The 11,022-nt window shown below is 35.2% G+C and overlaps 1 protein-coding gene across 1 annotated transcript in view; it reads left to right on the top strand.

Moving 5' to 3' along the window:
- Window positions 1–9,322, top strand: part of LOC126956287 (60S ribosomal protein L23a-like) — a 102,621-nt gene extending 93,299 nt beyond the window's left edge. The window contains exon 2 of the mRNA XM_050793130.1: window positions 8,769–9,322. Within this exon, the coding sequence (XP_050649087.1) occupies window positions 8,781–9,251 (471 nt within the window). The 5' untranslated portion in view covers window positions 8,769–8,780 and the 3' untranslated portion in view covers window positions 9,252–9,322. The remainder of the gene's footprint in view (window positions 1–8,768) is intronic.
- Window positions 9,323–11,022: the final 1,700 nt, after the last annotated feature.

The raw sequence follows: 11,022 nt of genomic DNA on the forward strand, positions 1-11,022 counted from the left end.
AAGTGGTAATGTTCTAGATGGAGGCAGATCTCAGCCAAAGTCCTGGAGTGAATATGCTGAACAGTAGCTTACCAGCAATGGATGCATACCACAAAGAAGAAATACATTTTGTTATTGTAAACCACTTAGATTTTTCAGGTTGTTACCTCAGCATAATCTAACCTATTCTGTCAAACGTAATGATGTCTTGGAAAATTCATGTTAAGAAAAATGATTTTAATCTTTTTCCCCCCACTACTGATGAAACTTTAAATAGCTTGTATTCTTTATTGTGCTTCTAAATGAGGGGATGCATCCAATCAAAAAGTCTAAAATAAATTATACAGTCACTCTAAAGGTACTTAAGACAATTCACCCAGATAAAATTACATTAAATTGGTTACGATTATTGTTGTGTATGCTCCTTACACTTTCAAGCAACTTCTTACAAAGTAGCTACAAAATATTTACCAAATAGCTAAGTACGAAAATAAGATGCTAGGTCAGGCTTGGTGGCTCACGCCTGTAATCCCAGCACATTGTGAGTCCGAGGCAGGTGGATCATCTGAGGTCAGGAGTTTGAGAGCAGCCTGGCCAACACGGTGAAACTCCGTCTCTACTAAAAATACAAAAATTAGCCAGGCGTGGTGGCGGGTGCCTGTAATTGCAGCTACTCAGGAGGCTGAGGCGGGAGAATCACTTGAACCCGGGAGTCAAAGGTTGCAGTGAGCTGAGATCGCATCATTGCACTCCAGCTTGGGTGACAAGAGCGAAACTCCGTCTGAAAAAAAAAAAAAAAAAAAAAAAAAAAAAGAAAAGAAGAGAAATAAAAGCAAAAAGAAAGAAAATAAGATGTCAGTCATCTTTGGTGTCACTTATTACCAGAAGTCTAAGGATTATATATAAGTCTGTCAAATAAATGCAAAGAAGCCAGGAGATGTAAATTCAGCCTGAATTTTGGCCAGTGAATAGACTCCACTTTTTTTTAGGATAACTGAGCTATACAAAGTTGGATATTATTTACTATAGATGAATTCAAATACCCAAAGAAAATTCAGATTTAAAAAAGCAAGTTTCTAATCAACACGAATCCATTTGGAATTCAACGTTTCACCACATTAATATGATTACATGTGTTTTTCAAGGCATTCTCTTAGACCTTTCAAAGATAAATAAAGCACTATGGACAGTATAAAGAATATGCCCATGGGAGTCAGATAGAAATGGACATAAACTCCCTCCTGAGGCTGGGCACGATGGCTCATGCCTGTAATCCCTGTACTTTGGGAGGCCAAGGCAGGTGGATCATCTGAGGTCAGGAGTTCGAGACCAGCCTAACCAATATGATGAAACCCCATCTCTACTAAAAATACAACAATTAGCTGGGTGTGGTGGTGGGTGCCTGTAATTCCAGCTACCAGGAAGGCTGAGGCAGGAGAATCACTTGAACCTGGGATGCGGAGGTTGCAGCGAGCAGAGATTGCGCTGTTGCACTCCAGCCTGGGCGACAAGAGGGAAATTCCATCTCAATAAATAAATAAATAAATAATTCCCTCTTGACCTCTTACAAGCTCCATGACCTTGAATAAATTCTGTTTCCTCATGAGTAAAATGGGAATAATAGCCACTGTACCTCTCCAATTTTTCATTGCTATAAAGAAATACCCGAGGCTGGGTAATTTATAAAGAAAAGAAGTTTAATTGGCTCATGGTTCTGCAGGCTGTACACAAAGCATAGTACCAGCATCTGTTTCTAGTGAGGCTTCAGGAAGCTTCCAATCATGGGAGGAGGAGGAGTGAATGAGGGAGGCGTGGATCCCAGACTTTTAAACAACCATATCTCACGTGAACTGAGAGAGAACTCGTTTAACACCAAGGGAATGGTGTTAAACCAATCATGAAGGGTTCACCTCCCATGATCCAATCATCTCTTTCCAGACCCCACTTCCAACATCGGGGATTACCTGTCAACATGGGATTTGAAGGGAACGAACATCCAAACCATATCAGCTATTCATAGGGTTGGTGTAAATATTAAATAAATTTATAAAATTCAGCTATAAAAGTGAATGCAATTATTACATGAGTTAACTTCATATTAATGTATCCAAAACTATATTTTTATTAATAATAATTATTAAATAAACTTACAGAATGTAACATTTGTTTGACACCCTCTCTGTGCCAGACTGTTGTAGGTACTTGGGATGCATAAGTAATCAAAATACACAACTCCCTACCCACATGCAGCATGCATTACAATAGGGAAAGACAGAACTACTAAGAAAAGTATATATTGTGTCAGGTGGTGAAATGCCATGAGAAAACTGAGCGAAGATGAAAAAGAGTGGGGTGTGGTACGTTTTTTTTTTTTTTTTTTTTTGAGACAGAGTCTCCCACTGTCACCCAGACTGCAGTGGAGTGGTGTGATCTTGGCTCACTGCAAGCTCTGCCTCCTGGGATCCTGCCATTCTCCTGCCTCAGCCTCCCAAGTAGCTGGTGCTACAGGTGCCTACCACCACGCATGGCTAAGTTTTGTATTTTTAGTAGAGAAGGGGTTTTCACCATATTGGCCAGGCTGGTCTCGAACTGCTGACCTTGTGATCTGCCTGCCTTGGCCTCCCAAAGTGCTGGGATTATAGATGTGAGCCATCGCGCCCAGCCAGGGTGTGGTACTTTTAAACAGGGTTATCATGTGGATCTTTTTGAGAAGATGAGCTTTAAGTAATGATTTGAAAAGATAACAGGTAAAAAATTGTAATAAAATATCTTCTAGAACAAAAGCTCAATACTGTACATTATTTATCATGAATCAAAAGCTAAATATTTATTCATAGGCAGAAGGAAGGACATATACTCATCCAGCCTCAAAACTTCTCTTTCACAGGGACACACTGCAAAAACACTGAGCAGCAGTCTGCAGGCTTACTTCATGGCAGCTTAGAGAGAGGAAATGATATGCTCAGTTAATCTTTAATATATAATTTCCTTACTGCTGGGACATAGCAGAATGTAGTAAATAGTCCCAGAGAAGTACACTCTGGAGCATAATGCCCTTTTAGTAGGATGCCTCGTGTCAGTTTATTTGAGGAAATATGTGAAGAAGAAGCAATTGTGCAACCTGTGTAGTGAGGAATCCTACATCTCCAAGCTTGTAAGAGTCTAAAAATCCCTTAAACAGCATATATATGAGAGAAAATTAAAAGTAAACATGGGCTCCGGACTTCACTGTATGTCACTAGGGAGCTTTCTTTCATATTTCGGTTGTCACATTAAACCACAGTGGGTACCAGGCTGAATCCTCAACTTACTATACACCAGGAACTGACCTAGGCCCAAGGGAGAAAAAACAAAATTCACTAAGCATATCCCAGGCTTCCCAAGCCTTCCATAGCCCACTTTAAACTTCACACCTCTCTTAGTATTGAAATAGCCAACCACTTTGTTCTACCCATTCCATCCCTCTCACCACTTGAAAAAATAAAATGGCTGAAGGATTTGGTGACCCCTGGGTGAGAGAGAAATTCACAGGCTGTATATTTGCATTCTTTCATCCTGAATATCTGGCTCAACATAACCACTGAAAAGTCAGCTAAGGTGGTACTTCAGAGGCTAAAAGGAACAGGCAGTGCAACACTCAAAATTGATTTGCCCCCTGGGGATCTAACTCTTCTGCAATGCTCATTAAAACTTAACTTAAAATTTTAAAGGGTTTAGAAAACCCTTTTAAAAACATTTTCCAGTGTGACCTCACTCCAACTGACTGTCCTGCTTGGTTAAGCTTACTGTGGAGGGAATGGAATTTTTCTGCTGGGTTGCAAATGACTGTATAGACAAAGGGAATAGTTAAAATGCTTTTACTTGTGATAAAATTGATTGAACAGGCATAGAGGTTCCAAATCTCCCTAATTAAGCTCTGAAATGGCTTCTGCATTCTTTTTTGAAACCAGGGGGAATTCCCTTGAAATGAACAAATATTTCATATGCTTAAGTATTCATTAAAATGAGCAATAGGGAATGAGCACAGTATCTGATGTCAAGAGAAAAACTGTAAAATGAAAAAGGATAGATAAATAAGAAATTAATAATCTAGGATTTTGGCAGCTGGACCAAATTGTCACCTGTTGTTCTGTTTTTCTAATTATTCTCCCTGTAATTTACTCAGCTGTGCCTATAATTCTCAAGCATGTATGAAGTTAACACAGGAGTTAAAGTTGTTAAGGTCAAGCTAACTGTTTATTTTACTTACAACTATTTGAGTAAAAGATAATACTCATTTTTGTAAGAAATTTCAAAGAATAAGAGATTTAGTGCTTTCTAAAATGAAAAAGTAAATACTCATGTAACAGATTTGTACATTAGGTGAGGTACAATTTAGTAGTTAACCGTATTTTATTCTTGATCCCAAAGTGTTGAATTCAGTATAGTAGTTCAATTCAAATTCTGGATTTTTATTTGCTAATATTAATCCATAGCTTTAAAAAGTGATACTTAAAGCAAATGAAAACAAAGCTTCATCTAAAAGAAAGTTTCACATACAATTTGCTCTAAATGGAAATTTACTGGTTCTTCATTTATCATAAAATTATTTTGAAATGTAAAATTCAAATATAGCCATTGAATATTGAAAAACTACACAAAAATATCTCCCCAAAATATCATTGATGTATCTGATTTAATTCAAAGAACTAAACAGCCATTTCTTCCTCATCAAACACACACACTCATACACACACATTTACGTACAATTATATACTATGTATGTGTGTGATCTTTAAAACAATAAACGTGACATTCTAGCATTGAACAAGGTGCAATTTAATTTTTTATTTTAAATGCCTAACAGCTATAGAATATCTCAACTTGAGCAGTAGTTGTTTAACCCAGATACCTATACTTTGTCTTAATTTTGAAAATGTATAGTGCTCAGACAAAAAAAAAACAAACAAAAAAACTGTGTAGTGAGGCCCTACTTTTGATAAGATAGACATTAAAGTTTTCCTAATTTCTGTCATAGGACAAAAATTACTTTAGCAGACTAAAACTTATGCTGAAATGAGATGATATAATTTTCTGTCTCTGAAATAAGAAAGTTAAGTTAAACACACATTTATGCAAAAGAGAGATCATATTTAGTAAGTATTCTTAACACAATAAAAATGGAGGTATCCTATTTATATCTGATTTAGTTTTTTGGGATGAAAATTACCTAAAACTGCAAATTAGAGCAATAACTTTGTGGTGAACACTTCTTATTAACTATACACCATTTTCTAGAACTTCCTTTATATTTCAAAATTTTCTACTTTCTATTTCACCAAGTTTGTTCCCTGCGGTCTTGGTAATGCCTGACAGCTGTCATTAACTAAGCACTGATCATTTAAAACTCAGAAGATTAAAGGTAGAATAGTTTTTCTTTCAGGGAGGGGATACAGTTTTGAACAAGATGGCAGACAGAAACAACTTGTGGAAGCTGTGTTTCGCAAAGAACACACAGCTTTTGAAAATTTCTGTCAAAACACTTGTTGGAAGCAAAACTGTGTGTAGTTCCAGTTTTCTCAACCAGAGTAGAGAAAACTACAGAAGATAAAAACCTATGTGAAATAAAAGCGGATTGGCCAGCAGGAAGTGTTTAAGCTATAACAAAACTATATTCTTAGCAATTTTCTCTTATTTACATATTTTAAGGACACACAAAATGTCAACTATAGGAAGAAAAGACCACATTTCAATTCCTCATATAATTGAACAAAACATCAGTAAGCACTAGCTTCAAAAACATGTTAATTGTTTCTCTAGCTTCTGTGCCTTTACAGCTACATAGGAATAAGGAAAAATTCAATTCCAATGTATTTGAACTTCTTGACAGGTATAGACTATTTGAACATGAGCTGTATTTGTTTAGCCCAGATGTATGATACTGAAATGTACTACATTAGAAGGCAGATGAATGTGGAAACTTGCAGCACACGGAGATTTGACCATTAGGTAACCTTATAACAATACAAAAGTTCACCGTTTGTCCCACGAATGAGGCACTAATTTTATATGCAGGATTTGTGGGAAAGACTGTCTTTCTGGATCATGACTAAAGACAAGTAACACTTGCTGGGTCAGTGAGAAAATTGTTAGTACTATTGGTGCCAATTTAGAGAATATTAATGTATGGAAATTAAAGAAGTTGGTCTGTCTGAGTCATTTGAATACTGGGTTAGAATGTCAATGGATATAAAAAAATGACCTTCAAACTCAGGAGATAGCTTTAGAAAATGAGAGCAGGGCAGTGGGAGCAGTGAAATGATTATTTACAAGTATTTACTATCACAACAAGAAAACACAATAGACAATCATTCTAAGAAATCATCTTTAGATAGAAATAGAAAACTTTTATATCCAATTTTAGCTTTTCATTTGTTGCAAGAAAAAAGCAACTATTGTGTTTCTCATTACGGAGTTTGACAAAGCCCACAGTCAATTATATCTTTAAAAAGTTATTAAAATGCCTTTGACCATACATCTTATTGTTGTATATATTACCTATTGCGTTCTAAATTTTTAAAACTATGATTAATGATTCTTTATTAGTAATTATACTTTTTTTGTTTATGAAATGACTCACAAGATGTAAGTATAATTCTTAAGAGAAAAAATATTAATGGCACAACACAATAATTGCATACAATTTATCAGAAAAATGTAAATACCACACAAGTAATGAACTCTCTGCCATGTGTTTTATGTGGTATTCATCCTCAGCGGAGAAAATACCTGCCTCCATGTTAATATGATAAAAGACATGCCAACAAAGGCCCCATATGAAAGGGTTGAAGTGCATCATGACAATATGCTAGGACAACGTAAGGCTGTGTTATAACTTGGTGCTAATATGTGTATGAAATCAAATGCATATAGACAATTCTATCTCTTGTGCCCTTAGTCAAACTTTAGCTTCGATTGTTCTAATAGTTCTATTTTGGAAGGAGTGACTGCAAGTCATAGAATGACTTGCCTCAATCTGCATTCATTTCAAACAAACTAAGCCACAGATATTAACAGAAAAATAATGATAATAAATTAAAATTTACTACTGCTTGTGCATTTTTATCCATGACTTACGAATGAAGGGATTCCAGGGTGGGCAGGGAATGGGAATAAAGCGATGGATAGTTTAATATTAGATTTAAAAAAAAAGAAAATAAGTGTGCTCAGGCTTAATTTTCCATATGATTAAAAAATAAAGTTATAAAATACATGTATCTCTACTAACCTTTGTGAGTATTCTTTCTGTCCAATTCAGCACTATCATTATCAGGTACAATATCCTCCAAGTGCCAGGGCAGTCTGCTAACTTGGAGTTCTTCAATTAAGCTTCCTAATTAGACCTACAAGGTCATTGGAATTTAGAATACCAAAGGAATGGACCATTTGGGAATAAAATCTTGAAATAACATTTTACCTAATTATTAATCATATTTCATTGTGAAAGTTACATTTGGGATACTATTACATTAATCTGCATGGTTTAGTAAAACACACTTTAGAGGTGCCTGAAAGGCTCTTTATCCTTTAAAGCATCAGTTCAGGGTTTTCCATTTCCCCGGAGATAACTGATGCCAATCCAATGTCACAGAGGAAACAATTTCTTTTTTACATCAGGTCATGGGTGAATCTAAATGTCATAAGCTGATTTCCCCATTGATCAATTAAGGTGCTGTACTTGACCCACTTTCAAATATATATATGCATAATGCTAACTTTCCAATATAATTTACATAACAAATATATTGTAATACTTTAAATTCTCTCTACCTTTAATATTTTACCTCAATGGCATTGTTGAACAGACGGCTTCAGAGCAAATATTTTGTAAAAGTATTTATCGGACTAATATACTTTAATTCTTGAGAAACTCCTGTCTGTATGCTTATGTATCAATGAATAATTGCTAAAGTATATTTTTATTTCACTATAATCTACCTTTTCTCCAAAATTAATAAAATACAAATGTTTAATATGTTCAAAATTATATTTTCTAAGTTTATTTAAAACCTTTTACATTTACAGCATTTCTTATTTTATTTTTGACATTCATAGAAAAGGCATTGCAAATCACTACTTAGCTCATAATTGAATAAGATCTATTTCATAAAAAGTGGCATTCTAAAGTCAACTGGAATTTTTGGAATTAATTATGCACACAGATACGGGCTATGTTGATAATATAATTTATAGTCTGACCCAGGATATTTTAGAGTGAAAACACGTGCTAATAATATGTACACAGTCATAAAAGTTGTAAACCAGGGGAGAAATATGGTCACATTGGGATGAACAAATGGTTGTGAGGCAAAATATTTGTTTGGTATGTGCACAAACATTTAGAGTAGAATCAGCTTTTCAAGAAAACATGAATTGAGAAAAATGAAAAAGTGACAGACTATTGCTTTTTCCAGCTTTCAGGGTTTATGACAGAAACACAAAATCAAGACTTTGTATAAATTATATTGGCTATGATACCATCTCTTCCCACTCAGTCAATTCATAATATATTCTCATTTTGAAACTATTTTAAAGTAGGAAGGAAATTTTTATTCAATTGTCTCATCCTTCCATTTTTATAACTTTATGGGTGACACTGACAGATAAATGAAATTGATCATCAACATTTTAAACAAGGTAGTCACTATTATGTGTAGATAATAGAAAATTATGTTCATGGGAATCACAATTGTCATAGCATAAATTAATTATTTAACCCATCCTTCTCTTGAGAAAATGATGGGTCACAGCTTTTTCACAAGATGGCGCCGAAAGCGAAGAAGGAAGCTCCTGCCCCTCCTAAAGCCGAAGCCAAAGCGAAGGCTTTAAAGGCCAAGAAGGCAGTGTTGAAAGGTGTCCACAGCCACAAAAAAAAGAAGATCCGCACGTCACCCACCTTCCGGCGGCCCAAGACACTGCGACTCCGGAGGCAGCCCAAATATCCTCGGAAGAGCGCCCCCAGGAGAAACAAGCTTGACCACTATGCTATCATCAAGTTTCCACTGACTACTGAGTCTGCCATGAAGAAGATAGAAGACAACAACATACTTGTGTTCATTGTGGATGTTAAAGCCAACAAGCACCAGATTAAACAGGCTGTGAAGAAGCTCTATGACATTGATGTGGCCAAGGTCAACACCCTGATTCGGCCTGATGGAGAGAAAAAGGCGTATGTTCGACTGGCTCCTGATTACGATGCTTTGGATGTTGCCAACAAAATTGGGATCATCTAAACTGAGTCCAGCTGCCTAATTCTAAATATATATATATATATCTTTTCAACATAAAAAAAAAAAAAAAAGAAAGAAAGAAAATGATGGGTCACAATTAATAGAAAAGTAATTTTGTATTCAAAGCAAACAACAGTAATTCATAAAAATTCACATTGTCTCCTTAAGATAGACCACATAAAACAGTTCCCAAAACATTGTAAACAAAATGCATTGTTTTTAAACAGCATACTTTTAAAAATCCTTTACATATCTGATACGATGACATTTCCTAGAAATTCATATATCTTTTGGCAAAAAGACTTTGGTCTGTATCTCATCATGAACATCTAAAAAACAAGTAGAATATTTAATTTAAACTATTACAGGCAATGAGGCAGCTTCAGTAATTTCCTGAAACAGAATTTCACTAACATTTTTTTGTCAAAAAAAAGAAAAGAGAAAACGGGGTTTGTGGTAATGCACAAAATCTAATGAAATAACTGATGTAAAGCAATTCGGTGCTATAGATTTGCAACTTACTCCACCATGGTTGGCTGCAGCAAGGCTGCCTCATGCAATGCAGCAGACATATTGTCAGGCACGTGCTTTAGTCTGAATCTGTTTTCTCTTTCCTGCAGGGTGTTGAGTGAAAATGAAAACTCATAATTTATATCAGAGAAAACAGAGATCAATAAGAGATCAAGAGTTGTACACCTCTCAATGTGTTCACTCTGTTGAGTGCTGATAACTTATAGTGGAGAAGTGAAACTGAAGTCAAATGCAGCTTTGAGGTACTCCGCTTAACTACACTCAAATGTGATAAATGAGTAGTTCTCATAAGCATAGTACACTGTAGATGTATGTGTGTGTGCAAGTGTATATATATACACACACATATGTGTGTGTGTGTATATATATGTGTGTGTGTGTGTGTGTGTGTGTGTATATATATGGCTCTGGCCCCATAAATTCATAATGATTTCTTTTAGAGTATCCAAAGGCCAGAATATGATTTGTGACAGATTATATATTTAGGAACTCTTACATTGAATAGTTAATTTTAAGAACAGATATTTCTGTCATTTATGGAGGAAGTACATCTAATAACTACTAGGGTAAGGTTTTTCCAAAGCATATAGTTATGCTTGCTTAAAAGAAGCCAGACATGCATTACCAGCAAAAGTTAACACCCTTGTTATAGCTGATCCTATTCCCATTTGTGGCATTTCTAACCCTCATTATTATACCAAACTTTTTTTGAGTCAAGGATTGTTTTTCATAGGCAGTTTGTCTTCCAGTATGTATAGAAAAAAATTAAGAAAAATATGGTCTTTGCTACATGTTTCATGTTCTAAGCACCAATGAAATATGTGATGAAAGCAGAGTTAGTGCATGCCACTATAATGGAAACATAAGATTAGTTTGTGAAAGGTAAAGCATAGATGTAGTGCAGTGTTCCATGTTTCCTAAATATATTCTAGTCTGTCTACTGAAGTGGGTGCTTCAGGTACATCCTGACTATAATTCAATCACTTTTGGTAAATGAGTACCACTTATACTAAATCTGATCATACTCTGCTCTGAAAGATTTTTCCAATCTTTTTATTTGCTGTCAGATCCCTTTTGAAAATAAATTTTCCCACTAAAGACTAACTCTTAAAGTCACCATGATGCTGTACAAGGTTCTCTGTGAAAGAAATATACACTAATTCAAATAGGAGAATTGGCAGTTTATAACATAAAACCATTAGCATTTGAAACCTTTGGCTTCTATGTAGTAACTAATTTTATA

This window comes from Macaca thibetana, chromosome 6, assembly GCF_024542745.1.
Source record: "Macaca thibetana thibetana isolate TM-01 chromosome 6, ASM2454274v1, whole genome shotgun sequence".
NCBI lineage: Eukaryota > Metazoa > Chordata > Mammalia > Primates > Cercopithecidae > Macaca > Macaca thibetana.